General features: G+C 42.7%; 2 protein-coding genes across 2 annotated transcripts; both read right to left on the bottom strand.

Moving 5' to 3' along the window:
* Positions 1–9,177: 9,177 nt before the first annotated feature.
* and1 (actinodin1) lies at positions 9,178–16,289 on the bottom strand. The gene is made up of 7 exons (XM_074693664.1): positions 15,804–16,289; positions 15,236–15,329; positions 12,655–12,699; positions 12,397–12,542; positions 10,667–11,080; positions 10,333–10,584; positions 9,178–10,250 (listed from the first exon to the last, which is right to left on the bottom strand). The coding sequence occupies exons 2-7, from the start codon at positions 15,306–15,308 to the stop codon at positions 9,231–9,233; spliced, it is 1,950 nt and encodes a 649-aa protein (XP_074549765.1). The 5' UTR covers positions 15,309–15,329; positions 15,804–16,289; the 3' UTR covers positions 9,178–9,230.
* A 1,695-nt stretch (positions 16,290–17,984) lies between these two features.
* On the bottom strand, positions 17,985–26,436 carry cops9 (COP9 signalosome subunit 9). Its single transcript, XM_074693626.1, has 3 exons — positions 26,250–26,436; positions 25,156–25,228; positions 17,985–19,139 (listed from the first exon to the last, which is right to left on the bottom strand). Exons 1-3 carry the CDS (start codon positions 26,310–26,312, stop codon positions 19,102–19,104), a joined length of 174 nt encoding a protein of 57 aa, XP_074549727.1. The 5' UTR covers positions 26,313–26,436; the 3' UTR covers positions 17,985–19,101.
* Between the last annotated feature and the right edge of the window lie 29 nt (positions 26,437–26,465).

The raw sequence follows: 26,465 nt of genomic DNA, 5'->3' as shown, positions 1-26,465 counted from the left end.
GTGCATGTTGCTCACATGCTTTTATTTTGTAAATGTCTGTTGCTGACAGGAAGTGAAATTGGCGGAAAAACACGATGAGTAACCAAAACAAGCATGGAGAAGAGGGGCTATATTTTTTCATCCATCGCCAGTGTTATCATAAAGTCAGCTCGTCTACCGTCTTCAGACTACGACTTGGAGTTTGACGGTTGTCCTCACCGGTTTGAGCCTGAGTACACGGACGAGGAGCTCCATGAAAGAAGGATGCAGAGGGAGAGAGACGAAGAGCTGGCTCCAGAACAACAAACAGGAGCACGTCCACGACTCAATGTGAACTGGTGGTGCGCTTGTGGACAGTGTTCGCCTATGGCAACAGAAGAGGAGTGTGTTTGTGATAATGATGGATAGCGATGGATGAAAAAATACAGCTGAAATGAGCGATTTTGCAGAGATTATGTCCCGCGCTGAAGCTCCCTTGCCGTGGCCCCCGCTAAGTGCGGCTAAAATCAGCAGCTAATTATGATTAATCAGGGAAATCATGCAATTAATTACGATTAAAAGTTTTAATCGTTGCCCAGCCCTACTTATAACACATCAGCTGAGGGTGTACCACACCAGATTTTTCAGACTGATATCGATTTGATACCCAGTCTGAAGTACTCACTAATACTGAGTACTGATACCTTTGGTACTTTGAAAAGTGCAAAATAGCGTTTGCAAGTGCCCTTAAAGGAAACCAGTATCAGATCTATTTATTTTTGCTCTTTACAGCTTTTTTTACTATTATAAAAAATATATTTTTTTAATTCTTTATTTTAATAATTTATATATATACATATATATATATATATATATATATATATATATATATATATATATATATATATATATATATATATATATACACACACATACATATATCTGTAAACATGTATATGTAAAATTGAATTGATTCATTTTTGCATGTATATTAGACATTTTTAAAACATTTTTTTATTCATGATCTTACTTTATTTAAATATCTATTTCAATCTCTATATCCATTGTATTATTATTATTATTTTATTATCATTGTTATTATTTTAATAATTATTATTATTATTATTTTAATTTTAATATTATTATAATTGTTTCATTATTATCAGTATTGTTATGATAATTATTATTTTTATTATTCTTATTATTGATCATTTTTTTATCATTTTTATGTTTATTATTGTAATTATTTTTATTATTGTAAATTATATATTTTTCTCCATTTTTGTTAGCTTTTCACTGATTTTTTAAAATTTATTAATTCATTCATTTATTTCATTTTTTATTTATTTCATTATGTATTTATTTCATTATTTTTATTTATTCATTATTTACTTATTTATTTGTTTATTTATTTATTTTTGAATTAGATTTTTCACTGATGTATGCTTATGTATGCCTATAGAGTCAAAAATTAATTAAATTAAATAAATTAATAATTAAAAGAGTGGGGGACAAAAAAAGGAACAAAAAGAAAACACCACAGAGAAAAATAAATATGTACATATATTTTTCTATGGGGGCTCTGGAGGGACAGATTACACCTTCTTGCTCTTCCTGCTGTTACAGTCTCTCATCAATATCTGAGCCAGTTGTTATTTTTGCGTCCTCATCTCCTCTAATTTCCTCCGTCCTGTCCCTGATCCTCACACACAAACACTCTGATGAGATGAACCTGTAGAGCAGCCTGTTAGAGACACGTCCTCGCTCTGAAGAGAACATTTAAGGTAGATTAGAGCCCCTGGTTACAGATTTAAGGTGGTAATAAAGAGCTGTGTGTGAATGGAGCGCTGATGGAGCAGCTAATGACAGGGTGGAGGTGTTAAAGAGCAGCTGTAATCATCCTGACGCTGGGATCTATTGTTGTCTCTGAGAAATAATCAGGCCTGACAGGAGTGACAGGCACGCAGCTCGGCTTTACACCTGCAGCCACAAGAGGGCGCCCTCACTTACAGTGTGTGTGTGTGTGTGTGTGTGTGTGTGCTCCTCCTTGCAGGGGGTTTGACTTTGAGCTCGTCTGCCTCCAGCTGCTGACAGATAAATTTAGAAGTGTCGTTTTCTTCACACACTTGGTTTGAGTCTGTGTCACGCTGTCTTCCTCTGTGGTACGTTTCCTTTTCATCGCCTGTTTGCCCTGCAGGACTCCACAAACACAGCGCAGACAGACGGGCCCTCATGATGGCTGTCTCTGCTTCTTTCTTTTTACAGGAAACACACGCTCCACTAACCCGGCACCAACCCTCATGTAGTGCAGCCACAGCCACCAGAGTCAGGGCTGAAGTCCGAAAGGAGTCCTGGTCACGAGTTCAGGCAAATGATGCTCCCTGTTTCTCCTGCATTAACACAATAACACTCCTCTGTTCGGCTCCTCGACGTATCCAGGTTAACTCTGTGAAGCCGTAATCACTTCAGAGCAGAGACAGAAACAGCTGCTCAGAGGAGAAACGCTGAATCTGTTCAGGGAGGATTTACGGTCAGTCAGAGAAACGTCTGAATCAAAGAGCAGCGCCATCTCATCCAGGACGGAGGTGGTAGGAGCTGTAATTACAGGTGTGTCTGCAGATGGTTGGTGTTTCTGACCCTGCAGCGCTGGAATAAATCAGATAAGAGGCTAACAGTTAACTCCAGCTATGACTTGACATTTGAGCGCCGTCCTGCTGCAGACAACAGATAAAAGAAAGCTTGAATCTTTTTTCTGACATGTTGGAAACTACGTGTGCTCCTGACATTTATTCTTTAGCGAGACGTTTTTATTCCATCCTGCAGAGAGGAGCATTTCCAGCTGAAAACAGCAGATTTCCACAGCACGTTAACAACATGTAAGATCAGACGATAAATTTCTGTGTTCAGCAATGTGCAGTTTCTCTGCAGATGTGTAGCTGTGTCTGTTTCTCTTCCAGCCTCATCAAGCAGCTGAGCTCAGCCTGCGTCAGCGATCACAGCTGAGAGACTCAGATGGACTCATGTCACAAGACCTACACTGAAAAAACTGAAATATTAAATTTTTATTTTTTTTTCTGGGATTAATGTCCAAAAAGTCAGAATCCTAAGATTAAAGAGAGACTTTCGGCTTTAATCTTAAAAAAAATAAAATAAAATAATATAATTTAATAATAATTATAATAATAATTACAATAATGAAATAAGTTATTATTATAATTATTATTATTATTATTATAATTATAATGATATTATTATTATTATTATTATTATTATTATTATTATTATTATTATTATTGTTATTATTATTATTATTATTATGGTTGATGTTGTTGTTATAAAATAATAATTATGGTTATAATAATAATAATTATGGTTATAATAATAAAATTAATTTATTATTATTATTATTGTTGTTGTTGTTGTTATTATCATTATTTAAAAAACAAAAAAAGGATCAGTGTCCCTCATCCTGTTTCTCTTCCAGCCTCATCAAGCAGCTGAGCTCAGCCTGTGTTAGCGATCATAGCTGAGAGACTCAGATGGACTTATATCACAAGACCTACACTGAAAAAATCTGAAATCTGATTAAGTGTTTTTTTTTTTTTTTTAGTAGAAAATGTCCTTTTAGACTTAATCTGAGCCACATTTACCTGATCAGTCCAGAAAAATGTCTTGTTTCAACTTATTTTGAGATAAAAAAAATGAGGTCTGAAGTTCTTGTAAAAAGTTTTTAAAAAATCTGCCAATCAAACAAGAAAAAGTTTCTTGTATTAAAGCACTGTTCAAGTTTAAAGCAATTTTTTTTTTTCTATTGGCTGATTTTTTTTACTTCCTTCAAGTAATTCAGAGCTCATTTTTGTCTTAAAATAACTTAAATCCAGACATTATTCTGGACTTACCAGGTAACTGTGGCTCATATCAAGTATAATAAGACAATTTTTACTTAAATTAGGACAAAAACACTTGATAAGGTTTTTTTTTTTTTTTTTTTGAAGTGAATTCAAACAGCCCCCTCTGCTGGCCACATGTTGTCATTATTCAGGAGGGTTTTTTAGGAAAGAGATTTTTTGATGTATGGTTATCAAACCACACTTTTGGTTCAATAAAAAATATTTTTCCATTTTAATTTTTCATTTTACTCTTTGTTTATAAGCAGAGCTGGGAAAAGTTACTGCTTTTCTCCAGCAGAGGGCGAAATTTTTATTTATTTTTTATTTTTTGACTTTACAGTAACATGATGTCAGATCATCTGAGTAAATCCTAACAACTGACTCACAAGTGTTTTTTTTATTTATTTATTGAAAATATGGCTCCTGATATAATCTGTATCATCCTCATCATTACTGCTCAACCTCCTCACATACTCTGGGGTCAAAAAAAGCAAACTAAGAATCAGAAATATCAAAGATTCTCAAATTAAGTCAAATCAGCACCAAAAACTATAAAATAAGTATATGATGAGAAAAGTGCTTTATTCCAGCTCTGATGAACAGAGCACCTTCTTATTTTGAATTCATGGTAATGACCTAATGAGGGGAGATTAAATTAGCATGCTAATTGATTTCTTTTAACTGAATCAAACAGAGAAAAATCACCTGTTGGTGTCACCTCATAATTTCTGAAGCAGGTGTTTGATTTCCTGTAACAGCTACGATATGTCTGCCAATCAAGCTAGGCCACGCCCCTTTACGCAAACCCTGAAACTTAATCTAATCATTGAACCGGTGATGACAGTAAACAGAGCAGGAAACACGGTGAGAGTTGGCAGTGTCATGCAGGAAAAAGCTAAACCGTTAACGAGAAGTTTACAGCACTTTCTGCACCGGCTTCATCACCAAGCTCACAGGGTTTCTGCTCGGTGCTTCCCCACAGCGCATGCGCAGCTCAGCGGCGCTGATTTAGCCACAACAAACCTCAACAATGTCTAACACCTGGATCAGACTGACACGAACAGCAGCCACAAAACTGAGCAACGTAAAGAGTCTAAAGTTTCCCACATGATGCTCACATGAGCTCCGAGACAAATCTGTAACTCCACCACAGGCTACCACAGAGCAGCGCTGTGACTGATGGAGACACACACACACACACACACACCGACACACACACACACCGACACACACACACCAAACTTTCCCTCTTTCTGTCAGAGTCTCTGTCAAACCGCCAGCATCTTTCTGTCCCTGAGTTATCAGACTGAACTCTTTGTGCTCTTACCTGGAACAGGTGTGTAGATGCTGCGTTCCGCCATGTCCTGCGCGTCACGTGACTCCAAACGAGCAAACCGAGCGCATCAATTCCGCTGATTAAACACAGTGTACGGAAGCTCAGAGTGGCCACATGGTGGAAGAATTTCTTGTTTTTTTTATTTTTTTTTATTTTTTTATATATTTTTTTATTTTTTTATTTTTATTTTCTTTTTCATTTCTTTTTCCTGAAATGTGTGATTTAGTTAAAATACAATGCTTGAAATATGAATGTAACTATTATTTAAGTCATACACATTTTAATGTTACATAAAAATATTTAAAAAATAGATCAATAAAAATAAATAAATAAAATGATAAAAATTAATTAACTTATATAATAATAAAAATAACAATATTTTTTTTCTGGGATTAATGTCAAAAAAGTTAGAATCCTAAGATTAAAGAGAGACTTTTGGCTTTAATCTTAGAAAAAAAAAAAAAATAATAATAATAATAACAATAATAATAATAATAATAATAATAATAATAATAATAATAATAATAATAATAATTTATTATTTATTCTTCTTATTATTCTTATTATTATTGTTGTTGTTATTATCATTAATTACGAAAAAAAAACAAGGATCAGTGTCCCATATTTTTGCGCTTGTGAGGCTGAATGCTGATAACTTCAACCATCATTGCGTTGATTGGACTCTGTCTGTGTGTCACCCTCTCTAAGCCCCGCCCCCTGCCCCATATCTTTCATGTTTTTTTGTCTGACACTGGAGAAAAAGTTGCCCCCAACATTAAGAAGTGGTGTAAACTGTCTGAACTTTTTATCCGTCGTTGTTTGGAAGGTCATTTTCTGTCAGCTCTGACATTTTTCTATCTGGGCCGTCTTTTAAAGACGGGTTTGGCATTTCCCCACCTTCACAGCGTCTGTTTGAGATAATGGAGCAGAGGACTGAACTTCTCACACTTCTTATTCCTCGCCCTGCTCTCATCATGTTTGTTTGATAGTTTTTCAGTCTAGACTTGAAATAAAACATTTATGACGACCAGGAAAATCCATTTTGCAGCGAGCTAATTTGATTCTGATTACAGATAAACCTTCAGTGGTGACCATGAGGGTCTGGCTTTTTACTTTTAGTGAGGATTGGACCAAACATCATTAGCGAATAAGAAGCTTTAATCCTGCATATTTCAGATCCAAACGCTCAGACTGAAGACTTTCATAGGACACATTAAACCCTCATTTATTAAAAAACAAGACTCTCTCTGTCCCCACGATCGCAGCGCGCTCATCTGTGGTTTTTCACAGCTACATCTCTTTTTAACACCACATCTGTCCCAGCGGTTAAAACCTTTTAGAGCCGTTTTTCTCCTCCTGCTTCAGCTCCAGATGAGCTCCCCACAGACCTGAGCGGCTGTCTGAGCGCTCCTGGATCGATACGGCCCGGCCTCTGCTCTCTGTGGCCCCAACACCTCCTGCTGTGAGCGTGTGTGGAGACAGAAAACCAGCAAAGCAAAAGAAATCCTTCAAAGAAAAAAGAAAAACAGGCTCCACTGCTCGTCTGAGAGGGTTCAAGAGCTGTTTGAGTTTTGGACAAACCAAGTGAAAAAAGTGTTTGAGACGCCACGATGCAGGAGGCGCGGCGGGGAGTCAGCGCTGTGGGAGCTGTGAGGAGAGAAATACAATATTTCTACAGAGACAGATTGATTCACTCTGAGCTCGATGTGCAGGAGAGGGAGGCTGATGCATTTACAAGATACACAACAACAACAACAACAACAACAACAACAACAACAACAAACAGTCAAAATACAAATATTCATCATTCTCACTCAGAAACAGGATCATATCTGGAGCCCAAAGGTTCAATGAGCTTTGACAGCCATCCTTAAGGTAACACCTGAAGATCTTTATGTGATTTTAAAAGTACAAATGTGTCAGAGTCAGAAAAATGTGCACAGCTGTTCCTTTAAGGTACCTGCAAAAAGTCATGTGACTCATTTAAGTCGAGCTTTGAGTTAAGAAGAGGTAAAGAGGCGGGACTTAAACCTCCTCACAGACAGCTACAGGCCGCTCACCTGTCAGTCAAATCAGTCACGCCCTTACAGTAGGGAAAATAAGTATTGAACGTGTCAACTTTTTTCTCATTACATTTGTTTCCAAAGCTGCAATCCAAACCAAATTTCTCCCAGACATTGGTATTAACTCAAATAATCCACACATGAAAAGAAATCACAACATTCAGGTCCATAAATGATGATTATGGTGAATTAAGTACGATAACACAGGAAAAAAGTATTGAACACACCATGGAAAGGCTGAATACTTTGGACAGGAAATGCACCATACCACCTGAAATCTGTAGCTAGCAGGTAAATAGCACACACCTCATGATGGGTAAAGGCAAAGAGCTCTCTGAAGACATTCACAACCTGATTGTTGCTCAGCATCAGAATGGAACTGGTTACAGACTTATATCAAAGCACCTGAATATTCCAGTCAGCACCGTTGGGGCCATTATTCACAAGTGGAAGAAGCACCACCTTACCATCAACAGGCCACGCACAGGAGCTCCTTGAAGATTTCTGACCAGGGAGTCAGAAAGATAGTCAGAAGAGTACTCAACCAGCCAAGGACCACCCCGCTCCAGAAAGACTTGGAGGCAGCAGGTACGATTGTTACAGAGAAAACAATAGGCAATGCACTCCACCACCATGGCCTCTATGGATGCTCAGCCCGCAAGACTCCATTCCTCAAGAAAAGGCATGTTGAAGCTGGTTTAAAGTTTGCTAAACAGCATCTTGACAAGCCTGTAGAATACTGGGAGAATGTTGTCTGGTCAGATGAGACCAAAACTGAACTTTTGGGCTGTCATACTACAGACCATGTTTGGAGGAGAAATGGCTCTGCACATCAGCCAAAAAACACTACACCAACAGTGAAGTTTGGAGGTGAAGCATCATGGCATGGGGTTGTTTCTCATCTCATGGTGTTGGCAAACTTCATATAACTGACGGAGCAATGAATGGAGCCATGTATGGGGAAATTCTTGATCTGAATCTGCTGCCATCCACCAGGATGATGAAGATGAGACGTGGCTGGACCTTCCAGCAGGACAACCATCCAAAGCACACGGCAAAGTTGACTCTCAGATGGTTTCAGAAAAAGAAAATCAATCATTATTTATGGACCTGAACGTTGTGATTTCTTTTCATGTGTGGATTATTTGAGTTAATACCAATGTCTGGGAGAAATTTGGTTTGAATTGTAGCTTTGGAAATAAATATGATGAGAAAAAAGTTGACGCTTTCAAAACTTATTTTCCCTACCGTATATGAACAAATATTGTATCTAACGTTGTGTTTGAACCAGGCTGTAAACATGTTTGTTTCTGCTGTAATCCACACAGCCTCTAGTGGACACTCAAGGAACTGCAGTTTGTGAGACTTCTGCATCAGCTTCATGTGTTTAAAGTGGAGGCTGCAGTTTGATTTCAACCAAAAACAAAGGAACTTTAATCCCATTTTTTCACAATAGATAAATTAGAGAAACTGTCCAGAGTCTGTCGCATCCAGATCCTTAAAGTGTGAAACTAAAACTGAGTCTAAAATCCATCAAATGAAACCCCAAACGCAGCTTTCTACAGCTTTTTATTCCAACATTCAAAATGAAAAAAATCTTTACATACATCTTCAGACAAAAAGCAACAAACAGGTAAAATAACGTGAGCTGCAGAGACACAGAAGTGAAGCGGGGCACCGAGACGACCCGACGAGCTGGGGGGGGTTCAGGAAGGTGAAGCAACAGAGACGAAAACAGGATCACACTCTTCTTTCTGAGCATGCTCCGTTGGCTGGGAGCGCCGCGGGGGTGCGCTTGCTCATTGGGTCCATAGGCTGCTCCCATGTCCCAGGGAGGAGGTGCTGCGTGAGGCGATGAGGGCTAAGCTACAGGAACGCAGGAGGCTGTGTGCTCATGTCCATTTGCATGCTGTGTGTGTGTGTGTGTGTGTGTGTGTGTGTGTGTGTGTGTGTGTGTGTGTGTGTGTGTGTGAGTGAGCGCGTCTACTTCTTGCGGTAGTCGTCTGCGTAGGCTCTGTGATCGTCCTGCTCGGGGAACTGGTCTCCGTAGCGCCTCAGGATGTCCTGCAGACTGGGCACACCCTGCGGCAGGGGCTGGTAGGGCGCGTGCGGCTCCTCCTGGCCGCTCTGGAAGGGCTCGGCCTCGTACGGGTCCTGCTCCTGCTGCTCGTGGTGCTGCTCGCTCTCCGCCGCCCTCTGGTGGTGGTCCTCCTCGGGGTACTGCTCGGGCTGGGTCTGCTTGGGCTCCACGCGGCGCAGGCGGCAGTCAGGGTCGTGCTCGGGGTCGCAGTGTGGGTTGGACGGCTCCAGGACGCCGTTTCTGGTGCCGTCAGCGTTGAGGTGCGGCTCGTAGGCCTCGGCTGAGTACGGGATCTGACGGTGGACGCCGGAGCGAGGGTTGGCGGGCTTCACGGGGAAACACTCCCGATCGTAGCCGATGTAGCAGTCGTACCCCTCCTTGGTCTTGCCTGGGGGGCCCAGGGGGTGGCGCTCCTCCTGGCGGGGAGGCTCCTCGTGAGTGGGAGGGGAGAACGGGAACTGCTGCCTCGGGTTGGGAGGTCCACGGCGGTGCATGGCAGCTGCCGCCTCACGGATGGCGGAGAAAGGGTCGTTGGGGTTGGACTCTGGAGCGGTCTCCATGCGGGGAGCGTACGGGTCGCCGGCCTGAGCCTGGGCCATGAACTGGCGCAGGAGTGCGTACGGGTCATTGGCAGGAGGAGCAGCAGGAGCAGCAGGAGCGCTGTGCTGACGGTACATGGCGTACGGGTCAGAAACCCTGTTAGCATTAGCATAAGCATCCCTGAACATGGCGTAGGGGTCGTGGTTCTGCTCAGCAGCAGGAGGCGCAGCACGGATGGCGGCGGCCTCCTCTTTCTGCTCTGACTGGTAGGACTCGGGGGGAGTGGCGAACCTGGTGGCGGTGAGGGGGTTACAGCCTTCTTCAAAGAGAGGGTTGCAGGATCCAGGACCAGCAGGGGCCGGGGGGTTCGGGGCACGCGGCGCCTGAAAGAAAGACGTCGTGATCAGGAGGAAATCTGAAACTTCTGGAAGTTTAAAATCTGCTGAGTCAGAGTAAAGGTCTCACCACCAGGGAGGCGGCGTAGGCGCAGAGCGGGTTCCTGGGGTCACAGTTGGGGTACTGCAGGTACAGACCTGAGGGGGCCTTCTGCACCAGCTTGGCTTTGCATTTTGGGTCTTTGCTGGGGTCACAGCCCAGGTGAGCGTAGGACGGCAGAGGACCGGCCGAGGGGGCGTAGCCGTGGGCGGCTCTCAGGTGGTACTGCAGACACTCCACGTCGTCGGCCGAGCAGATCCGCAGCAGCTCGGCTTTCTGCTCCTGAGGAGGGAAGAGGGAGACGTGATGGAGACCAGGTCCTCAGGAAAACCTCAGACCTGGTTCAGGGTGTCTGGGGGCCTACCTTGGAGAGGAACGGCGTGGCGGACGGAGCGTAGTAGTAGTATCCAGACTGAGGCTCCTTGGCTGGAGCCGCGGCCTTGGTGAACAGAGGAGCCGGGGCCTTCACAGGAGCCGGGGCCGGAGCAGCAGCCGGGATGACCAGAGGCAGGTAGGGACTCTTACCCTGGACCAGCGCCGCGTACAGACAGTACGCGTCCTTGGTGGGGTCACAGGTTTTTACGGGAGCCGGCTTTGGAGGCTCAGGTTTGGGTTTGGGTCTGGTGGTGGCGGAGGCCACGCAGTTAGGGTCGTCAGAGTCGGCACAGGACTTGTAGACCTCACCCAGGTGGCGCAGGTAGGCTTTGTAGGAGCGGCGGCCCTCGTTACGGTTCTTGTTCTGGAGGTAGGCCAGGTAGATCCGGTCCATCTCCTGGACCTGGGACAGGAAGAGGAAGATCAAACCAAAACAGTCGACTTAAAGAGACTGAAGTCCAACAAGTGGTCCGGTTTGGATCAGTACAGTCTGGTCTGGGTGAAGCCAGATTCTAAACCGGATGCCGATAGCCGCTTCAGCTACGTTAGCATGATGCCAAGGCAGCGTGATTCAGTGCACCACGCTAATAAATCCAACGAAGAAGAAAAACGTGACGCAGGAAACAAAGATGAAGACATCCAGTGATTCATCAGGAAGTGGACCAGAGGTTTAAACATGTCAGGGTCACGTGTTGTTTTTTATTCCCGCTGTCACACAGGAAGTGACCGTTCTTCCCACCAATCACAGACTGCAGTGTTTCTAGCTCCACCTTCTGGGGTCAGATCAGTAAAACTGACACGCCAACAGAAGGGAACCAGAAAGTGGGACGGTACGGGTCGGTGCTCCGGGGACATTTCCTGGTTTAAGTCAAAGGAAACACCATAAAATGGGTGCAGTACTGAGACAAACTGAACTGGACCAGTTGGTGTAAACGGGTCTTGAGGGACTCTAGAGGATCTGCAGGGCTGGGGCTCCTTCAGTCTGAGAGGAACGAGTCATGTTTAAAAATGGACTTATAGAGGGGGCATTGTGCTTGCTCTTTGATTTGTCCCTCTGGAGCTCCCGTATAAGGAGTAGTGAGAGTTTCAAATTACAAAAATAAATCTATAAAAGTATTAAATAAATAATAATATTATTATATTATTGTTATTTTTAATTAATATTACTTTATATTGCTACTTTCTTTCTTTCTTTGTTTTTTTATGAAGCACTTTTCTATTTATTTTTTGATTTGTCTTTATATCAAAACTTTTATTAGCCTTTTCTTTTTTAGTTTCTTATATAATTTATTTATTGATTCATTTTTTAATTATTTTTTTATAGATTCTTATATAATTTCTTTATTAATTCATTTATTTATTTATTTTCTTCTTTTATAGATTTATTTTTCTAATTTGGTATCTCTCTACTCCATACCCGTAGAATCTTTAATTTTCTACTTTTCTCTTCCTGTTGTTTCAGAAAACCCTTATTCCAGCCTCTGTCTGAAAGCTGCTCTCTGATTGGCCAGTGCAGTGGAGGCCTGTGGGGGGCGGAGCCACGGTCAGACCTTTGTGTTTGAGGCCCGCTCTTTCACTTGGCGTTTCATTACTGATACACTCTTTAAAAAACTCTTTACCTTTCCTTTCGTGTGTGTGTGTGTGTGTGTGTGTGTGTTTGTGTGTGTGTGTGTGTGTGTGTGTGTGTGTGTGTGTGTGTGTGTGTGTGTGAGCACTCACTGCCTCCTGGTTTCCGTTCTCGGTGAAGAACTTGTACCATCCCCAGAAGTCTGAGTGTTGTTTGTACCAGCTGATGTTCCTGCGGTTACGGATCAGTCTCCTGTGGAGCTCGGCGGCGGCGGCGGTCTCTCGGATGTTTCCTCCTGCTGAGGACGGAGACAGAGAGAGGACACACTGGACGTCAGACTTTGTCGCGACTTCAACAAGTTATTCAGACGTCGTGAGGATGAAGTCAGAGAAAGAAGCTCTCATATTTACCGTCTCTTTTCTGCTTCTTTACGACTGGCCCTGCCGACAGGAGCGCTGCAGAACACAGGGAAACAAAAACAGATGTTTATGCTTTCTGTTTTTATCAGATGATCCTCCTCCTCTTCCTCCTCCTCCTCCTCCTCCTCCTCTTTCTCCTGGTACAGGTGGAGGTAATTGGCTGGGCCTGCAGCTCTGCAGCTCTTTGTAGATTTTATGATGGAGCTGTAACATCAGACCCCTCGCTGTGTTTCCAAAGAGCTGTGTTTGCACTTGTGTGTGTTCATGTGTGTGTTCCTGTTCCTGTGTGTGACCCCATGCCGCTCGGGGAACAGCAGATTCAGCTCTGCTCCCGCTCTTTCATCTCCGCAGGGAAAAGGTGTTAATGTCTTCCAGAGGGAGAGGCCGAGGCCAGCAGGTTTAGAGACCGACCCAGAAGAGGGGATCAGTCAGAACCACGTGAGGCGGGGTCCAAACGCCGGCCTCCTGATTAAAACGCTTCCTGATAAGCTTTGATGAAGCAATCAGCGGGATGTGATGGCGTGATGCGATGGTGTGATGCTGTGATGTGCACGGCGGCGTGAAAGGTCGCACGTGAAGCATGAATCTGCAGAAGAAGAAGCTCAGACTCACAGAGGATGAAGGTGACCCGGGGTGATGGAGGAAGAGGAGGGTGGGCTGGAGGATGCTGTCTCTGCGTCTTTACGAGCCCGTAAAAAAGGAGCTGGCACATCTGGAAACAGCCGCGCTTTAGGAGGGCAGAGGAGGAGGAGGAGGAGGAGGAGGAGGTGATGCTGACAGCTACTCATTTTTTACAGGAGCAGGGCGATGAAAGAAACTCCTCCTCCTCCTCCTCTTTCTTCCTCCTTTTGAACATGAGGACGTGTGATTTTAAAAACCATCTTTAGAGGAGCGATAAAGTGCTGCTGTAAATCTGTCAGCCGGGAGCAAAGAGGAGGTGGAGGAGGCGCAGTCTGAGTTATGGAGGAGGCTGCAGAGACACATCGGGACAGAAACGCTGCAGAGACGAGCTACGACCTCTGACCCTGACCCGGTGCAGGGCCGAGACCCTGAGCCCGGGACCTCGTGGATCTGAGTGAGGAGCTACGACTGAAATCAGATTTATCTCTGAGGAGGAGGTGTAACTCAGCAGAGGAGCAGAGGAGCAGAGGAGCAGAGGAGCAGAGGAGCAGAGGAGCAGAGGAGCAGAGGAGCAGAGAGGCTGATGCTGTGAAAGAGTTAACACGATGAGGAAGACAAAACACATCAAGCTGCTTCTGAATCAGAAAATAAAGTTTGATCCATAAAGTTTTCAGTTAAATTTTTAATCATGCATTAAACTTTACTAAGATCATTTTTCTCTTTCATAAACTTTGCTTTTATTTTAAAACATCCACCTGTGCTGAAACTTTTATCAGAGATCAGTTAAAAAAATTTCCTGCCATCCAACATTTTAGCAGCTTCTCAGTCCAGTTTCATAAAGAAACATGGAACAACTTCAGGAACTCTGAAAGTTTTTAATGATCTTTTCAGTTGTGATTGACTGGTTAAAAATGTTTATTTAGAAAAACAAAAAAAGAAATAATGAGGAAAAAAAAACCTTACAAATTTGGAAAAAATCTAAAATAAAAACAAAATAAATTGTCAAATCAAGGGTGTAACTTCTTTTCTCAACAACTCTGGTTAAATAAAGATTTTCTGTCCTTTTTATTTAAATTTTATATATGTATTTTTTTCTATTTTTATTTTTATTTAAATTAAATTTATATATTTCTTTTGATTTGAATTTTTAAAATTTAAATTTTACATATTTTTTCTGCATTTATTTAAATTTGATATTTTTTTCCTTTATTAAAATTTAAATTTTATATTTTTTCCAATTCTTTACCTTTTTATTTAAATTATATATTTATTTATTATTTTTTTAAAATTCAAATTTCATATATTTATATTTTTTCTATTTTTTATTTTAATTTGATATATTTTTCCTTTTTTAATTTAAATTTTTACATTTTTTTCAGATTTTTTTAATCTTTTAATAATTTATTGTTGTTGTTGTAGTGCTGTCAGTAGTGTTTTAATGTATATTTTTAATAATATTATACTTTTATAGATTTTCTGTGCTGTCTATGTCATGTCCAATCATATGTTTTCGTTTCGTAAAAAAAAAACTAAAGGAATAAAAAGTTAATTACACTTTTTAAAAAAATAAAATAATATAAATATTAAAAATAAATTAAATTTACCTCTGCAGAGCTCATCTGTTATTATAAACTTGCACTTTTGAGTATTTATTTTACTAAAAATATTTTCTCATTTTATTCCTTAAATTCTTTTTTAATATCTTCAAATGTGTTTTTTATTTTTTTTCCAACAGAAGCTGAAAAATGTCTCTGACCTGCAGCACAAACAGTAACACGTTGTCCCCTGTTTTTCTGCGCTGAATCTTTTAACGTCTGATGATACATTTTTCTGCATTGTGTCTGAAACTTGTGTTCACAGCCTGTTGACTCCGACCTGCTCTGGTGTTGGCGTGTGTGTGTTTCAGCTCCCTGTGAAATCACCATCACGTGTGTTTTCTGATCGTACTCACCGGGCAGCAGCATCACAGCCAGCAGAGCGGCCACCAACACGGCAGAGAAACTGGTTTTCCTCCTTCCAGCCATGACTTCTCCTCCTCCGCTCTCCTGCTCTCACACACACACACACACACACACACACACACACACACACACACACACACACACACACACACACACACACACACACACACACACACACACACACACACACACACTCAGGTGATGCTGTACTTGCAGCTTTAATCTGGTGAAATCTGTAAAAATCAGCGTCTTGTTTCTCTTCGTTCAGCTCTGGACTCTGGACTCTGGACTCTGGACTCTGGATGCTGCAGAGACTCAGAAAAGCTTCAGACGTTTCCTCTAAAACAGATCTGAGCCACGAGTCCTGCAGGGAGATCTGAGACCAGTGGTCTCTACAAAGGACCTGGTTCAGACTCTAACCTGGAGCGGTCTCAGCTGAACAAACAGGTCCCTGCGGCTCCTGGCTCCTCGTAAACCTCAGACCAGGTGTGTCTGGAGCCCAAACTTGACTCCAACCTGACCTTGAATCCCTGGAAGTACCTGAGTAAACACACTCACCTGTGGTTCTTCCTCGGCGCGTCTGATCCAGGTGTGGACTCAGATGAAGCTTCAGGACTCGGTCCACCTGGGCTCAAACACTCAGAGTGTGTCAGTGTGTGTGTGTGAAGGTGTGTGTGATGCTGCACCCTGTCCCTGAGGTCTGCCCTGACGGAGGGACCGGGCCGGGGTTTTAAACCAAACACACACCCACAACAAGCCCTCATTAACACACACACACACACACACAGAGGCAGGGATCCACCTGAGGGGGTCAAGGGCCACCGCAACAAGACGCCTGATTGGCTGGAAGCCCTCCAGAAGGTCTGAGCTGATTGGAGGAGGCCTAATTAAAGACAGGAAGAGGGGGAGGTGGGCGGGCCCAGAGCGGAGACGGAGACGTGGAAAAAGATGCTGAGAAGTTTTTTTTTTTCTTAAAGTTCATTAATGAATCCTTCATCACCACCAGAACCAGAACCAGAACCAGAACCAGAGTCAGATCCAGAACCAGAGTCACAGTTTTGTTTTTCTGATGAAACTCTTCAAAAAATCAGGAAACACAGAGACGTGACGAGAGAAAGAGCAGGAAATAATGAGAGAGGGGGGGGCAGAGGTGCCACATAAGCAGTTCTCAGAGACCCTCAAAGAGGGCCAAACCACAGCCTGTGTCTAAACCTGAGCACACACACACACACACACACACACACACACACACACACACACACACACACACACACACACACACACACACACTTAGAGGACAGCTGGTCCACACATGAGGAATTTGTTAATCTACAGTTTCCTCGTCTCTTCAGCTGTTGAGGCACGCCGCCCCGTCAGGCTCAGGCTCCGTGGTTTCAGAGGGTCCCTGAGTCCCTGAAGCTGCAGAGTGGAGCAGGATCAGCAGGTCTGGGGGTCTGGAGAGTCCAGCTTCTGGGTCTATGAATGAACCTGTATCCTGCAGTAAGGGGTGATGCTCTGAGTCCTGACGGGCTGAGGACGACCCGGGTCTGAGGGGAGGACGGTGTCTCAGAGCCGTCTCCATGGACCCGGGTCACTGTGATCAGGTTTTCCTCTGTAGCTGCTGAGAGCTGACCCCCTGACCACGTTAGACTGATCTGGATTAAGAACTGAGAAATAACCAAACACAGACCATGAACTCAACATGAAGAGGCCAAAAATGAAGCTCTCAGGCGTCTCACTCTCCTGTTCTTTATCTCCAGAGCTTTAAAATGATTTTTAGTTTACTCGTGTGAAACTTCTGCTCGTTGAGTTCAGCTCCTCTCTTTGATCTAAAATGCCCTGAATGAGGTGAAAGGTGATTGTTTCTGATCTTCTTCATAAACCTTAAAGGAGCAGTCCGTATGTATATGTATTATTTGTTTTTGTCTTTCTCTTTTTTGTGTGTGTGTTTGTTCTCTACTCTTAAAATGTATAAATCTAAACTAAATCATGAACACAAACATGTTAATTGATAACATCAGTGTGCTTTTGACTATCGAAGTGCCTTTTGCTCTTTTTGTACACACAATAAAAATATAAACCCTAAAGGAGCAGTCCGTAGGAGCTGTCAGCGTTTGAGCTAATGTTTAATATAAGTGAACAATAATCCCCATAAAACTTTACTTTTCGTTTTTGTTCAGTCAGAAAAAAACATGCTATGTTTAAATGACTCTGGGTCCTCTTCACAGACACAGGCATAACTAACGGCCATGTTTGTCTACGGTAGATTTCTGGGGACAGAAAGAGCGAAATGTGGTTTTTAATATGAGCCTGGTCCTGAAATCTACCTGGAAATCAGGAGGAGAAGAAGAGGGGGAAGAAGAAGAAGAAGAAGAAGAAGACTAAAAACAAGAAGAAGAAAAGGGAGGAGGAGATAAAAGGGAAAAAGAAGAAAAAAAAACAAGGAAGAAGAAAATAAGAAGAAAAAGAAGAAGAAAAAAAAATAAAAGAAGAAGAAGGAAAAAGGAGCTAAAAAACAAGAATGACAAGAAAAAAAGAAGTGAAAAAGAAGTTAAAGAATAACTATCAAAGGGGGAGGAGCTTCATGGAGCTATCAGAGGGGGAGGAGCTTTGTGGAACTATCAGAGGGGGAGGAGCTTCATGGAGCTATCAGAGGGGGAGGAGCTTTGTGGAGCTATCAGAGGGGGAGGAGCTTTGTGGAACTATCAGAGGGGGAGGAGCTTCATGGAGCTATCAGAGGGGGAGGAGCTTCATGGAGCTATCAGAGGGGGAGGAGCTTCATGGAGCTATCAGAGGGGGAGGAGCTTCATGGAGCTATCAGAGGGGGAGGAGCTTCATGGAGCTATCAGAGGGGGAGGAGCTTTATGGAGATATCTGCCTGTGGTTTTTCCAGCATTAGCATTAAAGACATCATCATTAGGATCGGAGGAAATGACGCCACCTGCAGGATCCTGGTGATCTGCAGAAGCTGAGAGTTGCTACATGACGCTAACATGATCATTTCTACGCACTGCTCCTCTAACCTGTGATGTTTCTTTAAGAAGGAGGAAGAGGAAGCAGCTCATCCTCCTCATCTCCTGTAGCTATGATTTTCTTTAAACAGTGATTGTGTTAAGCCCCGCCCACTTTTAACCAATCAATCACGCTCACACCTGCTGTTCTGTGCTGTTTTCATAGGGGTTGTTAAGCTCCAGTATGTACACTGAGGTGTTTCAGGTCAAAACGATTCAGAAACCTCAAAATATTTTCTGCAGAAGTTTTCGCCCTGATGTGGTTTTTAGATTTTGAGCGTCAGACAGAGCACACCTGTAGACAGTGCACAGGTGAGTCAGAGTACAGCTCTGTCTGAGTCTCTTCTTCTCTGGTTTTACAGCCTCACTTTGCTCCTCTTCTTCACCTCTTTTCAGCATTTCCACGTGTTTTACACCCTCCCTCTGTTTTCCTGTCCCGTCCCGTGGAGGCCCGGCTGAGGATTGAGCGCTCATGTTAACACTGTATCTCGTATGTAATTAACGTGAGCCAACAGGTGTTTCACAGAGACCGCAAACCTGCAATCCAGCCGCGAGCAGATTCAAACACGACGACACCAAAACCATACTCATAATTTTCTCTGGAGCAGGAATTTGAGGGATCCTCAGAATTCACAGACACCTGGTTCAGCAAGACCACGGCTCCGCTACCGAAACACAGGCGGTCTTTATTGGAGAGCGGCGGGGAGGGTGTGTGTGTGAGGGGTGTGTGAGGGGTTAAATAAGACAGAGCATGTGTCAGAATCAGCACGTTTACATTTTCTTATTTACACGTTCACAGTAAAACACACAGGCCGGCGTTCAGGCGTTCAGGCGATGAGGAGGTGTCACTGCAGGTCGTCGTCGTCGAACAGATCCTCAAAGTCTGCAGAGGAGACAGAAACAGGAGAGAGGGGTCAGACCGAGTCCAGCTGGTCCAGGCACTCTGCACGGTTTCTGTCTGTCCCAGCAGCTCGTCTCTCTGCTCATTTTACATGAAAACAATAAAAACTCAACAGGAAGTGTTTCTGAGTGAGGAATCCTGAACACCAGTAGAAAAGAGAAATCTTTATCAAAATAAATCTCGTCCTCTTCCTGTCACTGTTCCTCTCTTGTCTGATTTTTGTCTCTGTAATGAAATTTAAAGCTGAAACATGTTTATGAACGTGACCCTGTTTGGTCTGTTCGGCTCATTTTTTCCTCCAGTTTTGACCAAAACTCTGGTTGTGTTGCTCCACGTGGAGAGTTACTTTATAACAAGTTTTTCTCATGAAAAATATGAAAATTCAACTTTTTTTTTCTAAGGTCAAAGATACACTGAGGCGTGAACATTTACCACCAAAAACTGCTTCAAAAACAGAACAGAATAATATTTTGTTTCTATTTTTTTGCTCAAGTTTTTGAATCAACTTAGGCCCTAATTAAATAAATGAAATATAATATATATATTTATATGTGGATATTTTTAAAATACATCGGGCTTTGACAATGAAAAAATGATTTTGATGCTTTTTTTTTTTTTTTTGCAGAGTCAGATTCTTAATTTCTGACACTTTCAGCTTAACAGAAATGTCCCACCTGGTCTCATTAAAATCACAGTTTTTAAAGCAGTCACAGAACAATATAATCCTGATTTCTCTAATTTCAGAGTTAATTTTGGAAAAAGTTTATTCAATTTGTCATTTCCACTGTTTAACATGAGATGGGACAATTTCCCATTTTACATCAAAACACATCACACTCACATTTCTGAATTTTAAAACCTCTTTAAAAACATAAAGGAAATTAAAAAGGTTAAAATAATGAAAAAATTAAATATTAGATGTTTTTTTATTAGGACTGTACTTAACTGAAAGATCTGAGGAAAAATAAGCAAAATAGTTCTGTGTGATGTTTCTAAAGCAGTTTGCTTCTGTCCTTTTTCTTCAAAGAATCAGACCCTGAAAAAAAAATAAAATGCATCAAAAGAAATTTGATTAATAATTTTGTGTATATAGAAAAAAGTAAATTATGTGATAAAAGTTTTTTTTTTTTTCAAAATATGAGATGGGACAATTTCCCATGTTATAGAATTGTGGCATCATTTAATAAATAGGCTTTTCAAATTATTAAAAAAAAAAAAATTAAATATTTGATACATTTAATTATTTTTCAAAAATAAAAGAAATTAAATATTTGATCAATTTAATTATTAAAAAAAAAAACTTAAATATTTGATAATTTTAAGTGTTTTTCCAAAATAAAAAAAAAATAAATATTTGATCAATTTAATTATTTAAAAAAAAATAAAGAAAAAACATAAAAATTTGATAATTTAATTATTTTTTTAAAAATAAAAATAATTAAATATTATAAATTTAATAAGGATTAAGTTTAATTCAAAGTTTTAAGTTATAAAGGAGAAAAATAGTTTTTGGCAGAGCACATTTTCATCCTCTAATGTCCTCATAAATTCATGAATTTTCCCAGTTTGTGTTGTTGACCTTAGAAAAGTTTGAAACTTGAGTTTTAAGATTTTTTAATGTAAAAAAAACCCCCTTCATATTAAAAATCATCCCACATGGAGTAATACATTGAAAATGAGCTGAAAGGACGCCTTCTTTTACCTTTCTTTCTCTTGTCTTTATTTTCTGTCTTTGTGGTGAAATTAAAGAGCGGAGTCTGAGGAATTATTGTTAAATATATGAAACATACTTTCAACATCTTTTACGTTTCATTTTTCATAGTTTCAGTGAGCAGCGTCTGATTTAATGTCCTGAAGTTTTATTTCTGTCTCATTTATTCACCTCAGCTCGCGTCCTGACAGCATCATGTGACCCTGATCAGCTGACAGTGACTGGTTTATGGACCAGCATGTTGTGCAGAGCGTCTGTGTGGAGCGTGGAGCGTGGAGCGTGGAGCGTGGAGCGTGGCCTTTCAGAGATTCATGTTGGATCAAACGCTGCTGATCAGACACCAACAGGCTGTAAGTTTGTCCCCTGACCTTTGGAGCTGTCTGTGTCTCAGGGACACGTCTTCCTGAACATGTTCAGCTCGTTACTGCAGGAACACAGACATGTTTCCCTGGACGTCTGAGAGCAGCTGTTTGTGTGTGCAGCTCTGACTCTGTGCGTGCAGCTCTGACTCTGTGCATGCAGCTCTGACTCTGTGCGTGCAGCTCTGACTCTGTGCGTGCAGCTCTGACTCTGTGCGTGCAGCTCTGACTCTGTGCGTGCAGCTCTGACTCTGTGCATGCAGCTCTGACTCTGTGCGTGCAGCTCTGACTCTGTGCGTGCAGCTCTGACTCTGTGCGTGCAGCTCTGACTCTGTGCGTGCAGCTCTGACTCTGTGCGTGCAGCTCTGACTCTGTGCGTGCAGCTCTGACTCTGTGCGTGCAGCTCTGACTCTGTGCGTGCAGCTCTGACTCTGTGCGTGCAGCTCTGACTCTGTGCGTGCAGCTCTGACTCTGTGCGTGCAGCTCTGACTCTGTGCGTGCAGCTCTGACTCTGTGCGTGCAGCTCTGACTCTGTGAATGCAGCTCTGACTCTGTGCGTGCACCTCTGACTCTGTGCGTGCAGCTCTGACTCTGTGCGTGCAGCTCTGACTCTGTGCGTGCAGCTCTGACTCTGTGAATGCAGCTCTGACTCTGTGCGTGCACCTCTGACTCTGTGCGTGCAGCTCTGACTCTGTGCGTGCAGCTCTGACGCTCCATGGAGCAGTCGTCTCCTGGTGTGTTTCCACCAACCAGCTGAACGTCGGCGGCTGGAGCTGGGCGCTCCCCGGGCTCTGGGATCGCTGTCTTTCATGTCTGTGTGGTTTCCAGGAACGGGACATTCCTGTGTTCAGCCTAATCAGGGGCAGGCAGCACAAACAGCCTGCCCCACAGCTACCCATAACCCTTTGCAACTGTAATAACTAAAAACAAGCCAGACCCTCTCAGACAGCCTGGTCCCTGAGACGGACTTTCAGAGCTGACCTTTGTCAAACAGCCAGACGCCGCGTTGGAGCGTCCACGCCACAGACAGCGGGCTGTGATCAGACGCTAATGAGTCCTGAAAAGACCAAAGCTCAGGGTGTCAGGTCCTCACCCCCACAGCAGGAAACAGCACCAGAAATAAAACCACCTTTACCCTGAGGAACCACAACTTTAGGTCCCAGGAACCGTTTTCAGAGAGCACAGAGACCCCTATGTTAGTTCCTGCTTGTGTTTTCAGGTCCTGAACCTGGGTGCTGGACTCTGAAGCAGAGGTAAAGATGTGTACGGCCCGGTAACCTCAGTGTTTGATATTCTCCACAGCAGCTCAGGGAGGAGTTTATCAACACACACGTATGTGACGTATTCTCCTGGTTTTGTCTCTGTCGTCAGACCCTGGGATCTCTGTGTCTGTTTCTGTTTCTGTTTCTGTGTCCGTTCGTTTATAGACGAACTCACAGAGACTTCAGGAGTTTTCCTGTCAGAGCCACGACAAACGTTTCACCAAGAGAGACCCAGCTGCTAACATCCCAGGTGATACAGAGCCAGAGTAAACATGTGTGTGTGTGTGTGTGTGTGTGTGTGTGTGTGTGTGTGTGTGTGTGTGTGTGTGTGTGTGTGTGTGTGTGTGTGTGTGTGTGTGTGGGTTCAAAGCAGCTGACTGGCGAGGCGTCCCGCTGAGTCTCAGTCTGACTGCAGCCATAAACTCTCTTTAATATCCTCCTCTCCTCTCCTCTCCTCTCCTCTCCTCTCCTCTCCTCTCCTCTCCTCTCCTCTCCTCTCCTCTCCTCTCCTCTCCTCTTCTTTCCTCTCCCCTTCTTCTTCCTCTCCTCCTTTCCTTTCCTTTCCTACTTCCATTTTCTTTTCTCCTCCCTTCTCTCCTCCTCCTCCCCTTCTCTGCTCCTCTCCTCTTTCCTTCTCTCCTCCCCTTCTCCTCTTCCCTCCTTTCCCTTCCTTTTCCTCCTCTCATCCTCTCACCCTTCCTTTCCTTTTTTCCTTTCCTTTCCTTTCCATTATCCTTTCTTTCCTTTTTTCTTTTTTCCTTTCCTTTCCTCCTTTCTTTTCCTTACCTTTCCTTTCGTCTCCTCTTCTCTCCTTTTTCCTCCTCCTCTCCTCTCCTCCTCTCCTTTCCTTACCTCTCCCCTTCTCTCCTCCCCTCTCCTTCACTTAACTTAACTCTTCTCCTTACCTCCTTTCTCCTCTTTTCCTCTCTCTTCTCCTTGCTTCTCTTCTCTTCTCTCCTCTTTACTCATCTCCTCCCTTTGTTTCCCTTCCTGTCGTTTCCTTCCCTTTTTCTTTCCTTACCTCTCCTCTCCTTCACTTCACTTTTCTCCTCACCTCTTCTCCCCTCCTTTTCTCTCCTCTCATTTCCTTTCTTTTCCTTTCCTTTCCTTTCCTTTCCATTCCTCCTCTCTTTTCCTCCACTCTCCTTTCCTCTCCTCTTCTCCTCTCTTCTCCCCTCTCCTCTGTCCTTCTCTCCTCCTCTCCTCTTCCCACCTTTTCCTACTATTTTCTCCTCTCTCCTTCTCTGGTCTCATCTCCTCTCCTTTCCTTTCATCTCCTCTTCTCTTCCTTTCCCTCCTTATTCTTCCTCTCCTTCCCTTTCTCCTCTCCTCTCCTCTCCTCTCCTCTCCTCTCCTCTCCTCTCCTCTCCTCTCCTCTCCTCTCCTCTCCTCTCCTCCTTTTTAACAATCAGCTTTTTTCTTTTCTAGGTCAGGAGCTGCTGAGCCAAAAATTGTTTTCGCCTGCAGCCGACGCTGCAAGACGGGAAAGCGATTAGCTTTGTGTTTTTTGTGTGTCTTCTGTGTGTGTGTGTGTGTGTGTGTGTTTACGTGTGAGAGAAACACATAAACTGGTGTTTACAGGGAACAGGAGGATTTCTGAGGGTTAATTAAAAGAAGAGAAACCCGATGATGTGCTCACACTGGAGCGTGTCAGTAATCCTGTTTCTCTGCTTCACTTCCTGACGACAAACATTCGACTCTTCCTGAGCGTCAGAGTCTCAGGCTCCTGTTAGCGCAGCGCTGCATGGACGGACATGTTTCCTCTTTGTTTAAGAGCTGAAACATTCAGTTTAACACAGACACTTTAAAGAGCCAGTGAGGGCTTCCTCTGAGTGACAGGGATTTGTCTTAGCCCAGATTCTCCTTTTGTTGCTGCGCGCTCAGATAACGTGGACGGCGTTCATGTGTAAGTTGCTGGTGTCTATTAATAAATGTGGGTAAAGAGCCAGAGAGCAGATGGAAACCAAAGATAAGAGTCATCTTGTTCCAGTGATTAACACTTTAAGGCCTTAAAGGCTCGTCAGCACAGCCCTGTGTGTCAGAGAGGATCAGTCAGAAAATGAGTTTCTCTGCTGGTTTAGCTGCACCGTGCTCTGTGGTTTGGGTTGTTTTAGTTTCAGCAAAGACACAAATCAAGGAATTTAAAGCTCAGTGTTCACACTGCTAATTACATTAATGCAGCGTTAAAAGAGATTAGTGTTATTAAGTTTTCAGTGTTTTTCTGACGTTACAAGCCTTCTTTAGAAAACGTGTCTGCTCATTCAGCGCTAAAACCTTCGCTGTTCACGACGGCACCACCTGATGCACGCATGACTGAATCACCAAGGACTGTGTTTCAGAGATCGCTGCGTCACGATGGGTGACGGAAATGGATGTTCCTGAAACTGCAGCCTGCGGCTCTGCAGACACAGTTTATTAAACATCTCTGCTGGTAAAAGAAAAACCAGTCCATTTTTAAGAGATTAAAACTTAGATTTCTATCTTAACTTCATTTGATGTTTTAGGATTAACCCTGTGACCTGTTCAATCTCATTTCCAAGAGAAGTTACGACAGGAATCACACCCTCTGATGTTTCAGGAGTGTTAAGAGTAAGGGTGGCACAAAGGGTCAAAAAGAAAAAACAGTAAATTAACATAAAAATAGAGGGAATAAGACCAACACTCACCGTTAAAGAAGTCCGAGTGCACGGCTTTCTCATTGGCTGCCAGGTCCATGAGTAGGCCACTGCTGCCCCCTGCCTGTCAACACACAGCAGTGCAACCGTCAACAAACTGAAATCACTTTTTTCCACACACACTTTATTTTTTCCTGTCAGGCGACTTCTACAAAATATTCTTAATAAGTAAAACAAATATTGCTTTAATAAAAAAACATTTTTTAATTTTCAAGTCTGAAAGCAACTACGTTGGCTTAATTTAAGATTTAGCTCAATAAAAATTTGGTTAATGTATTTTAAACCACTAAAATGGGATCTTGATGTATCCTGTTTGAGCTCTCAAAAATCTATACAATTTTAGATTTTTTTCAGATCTACAGCAGTGGCAAAAATGGTTCAAATACCTGCCATATTTGAGGGGGTTCAGATTTTTCTTTGAATTAAAATATTCATACTATGAATGAAATATCTCCACAGTCATCCTGGTGAGGTATGAACCATAGAACAGAGCCATCATAAGGAGATTTTTTTAATTTCCCTGATAAAAAAGAACATTAAAAATGATGGACTGGACCTCCTCAGGTCCAGATCTCGGACCCATCCCGGGAAAACATGAGTGTTGAAGCTGTCAGGAAAGATACTGACACTATGTCAGAGACATGTACAGCTGTAACTGCTGCGAAACGCGGACAAACCAAATATTAAAGTTTAAAGCAGATAAAAACAGAAGGAATCACTTCATCTAATATTTGCTGAGCTCAGAGAAAACATTTAAACTAGTCGTGATCAGGAGTTACAGACTCCAGAGGTCGATACTGGCCTCCTCTGTGTATCCAGACTTCACTAACAGTAAACAGGATGTCACTTAATCAGCCGTTATTGTTTCTGACACAGTAAAAGATAAAAACTCTTGTGTTGGCTGAGACGAAGACGTAAAATCTATCTCTAAATGTCTTTTTAACTCGTAACTTTATCAATTAATAACGTAAAACTATCACCGAAACTCCGACTATCTCATCACTCTTCATAGCACTATGCTAAGCTAACCGTAGCTTCAGCCTGTGGTTCTTCCGGTCCGGGTGTTAACTCCTGTGTTAAAGTACCTCATCCAGGTCCACGTAGGGTCCGGCTCCTTCTGGAAACATCTCGTCCACAGCAGGTTTCATTTTTTCACTTCAGCAGCTCTAAATGTTAAAACAAGAAGTCTGAAAGAGACCCTGTTAGCTTCAACACACGTAAACAAAGCAGCGTGTAACAGCGAAATGGGTCCGGGTTGGTTTAAAGCACAGCCGGGGGCCGGGGCGCTCTTTTCTTAAAGG

Source organism: Halichoeres trimaculatus, unplaced genomic scaffold (assembly GCF_033239565.1).
Source record: "Halichoeres trimaculatus isolate MK-OKI-2021-1 unplaced genomic scaffold, fHalTri1.1 fHalTri1_scaffold_18, whole genome shotgun sequence".
In the NCBI taxonomy this organism is placed as follows: Eukaryota; Metazoa; Chordata; class Actinopteri; order Labriformes; family Labridae; genus Halichoeres; species Halichoeres trimaculatus.
The sequence above is the reverse complement of the archived record's forward strand: the minus strand, read 5'-3'. Positions and strand labels throughout refer to the sequence as shown.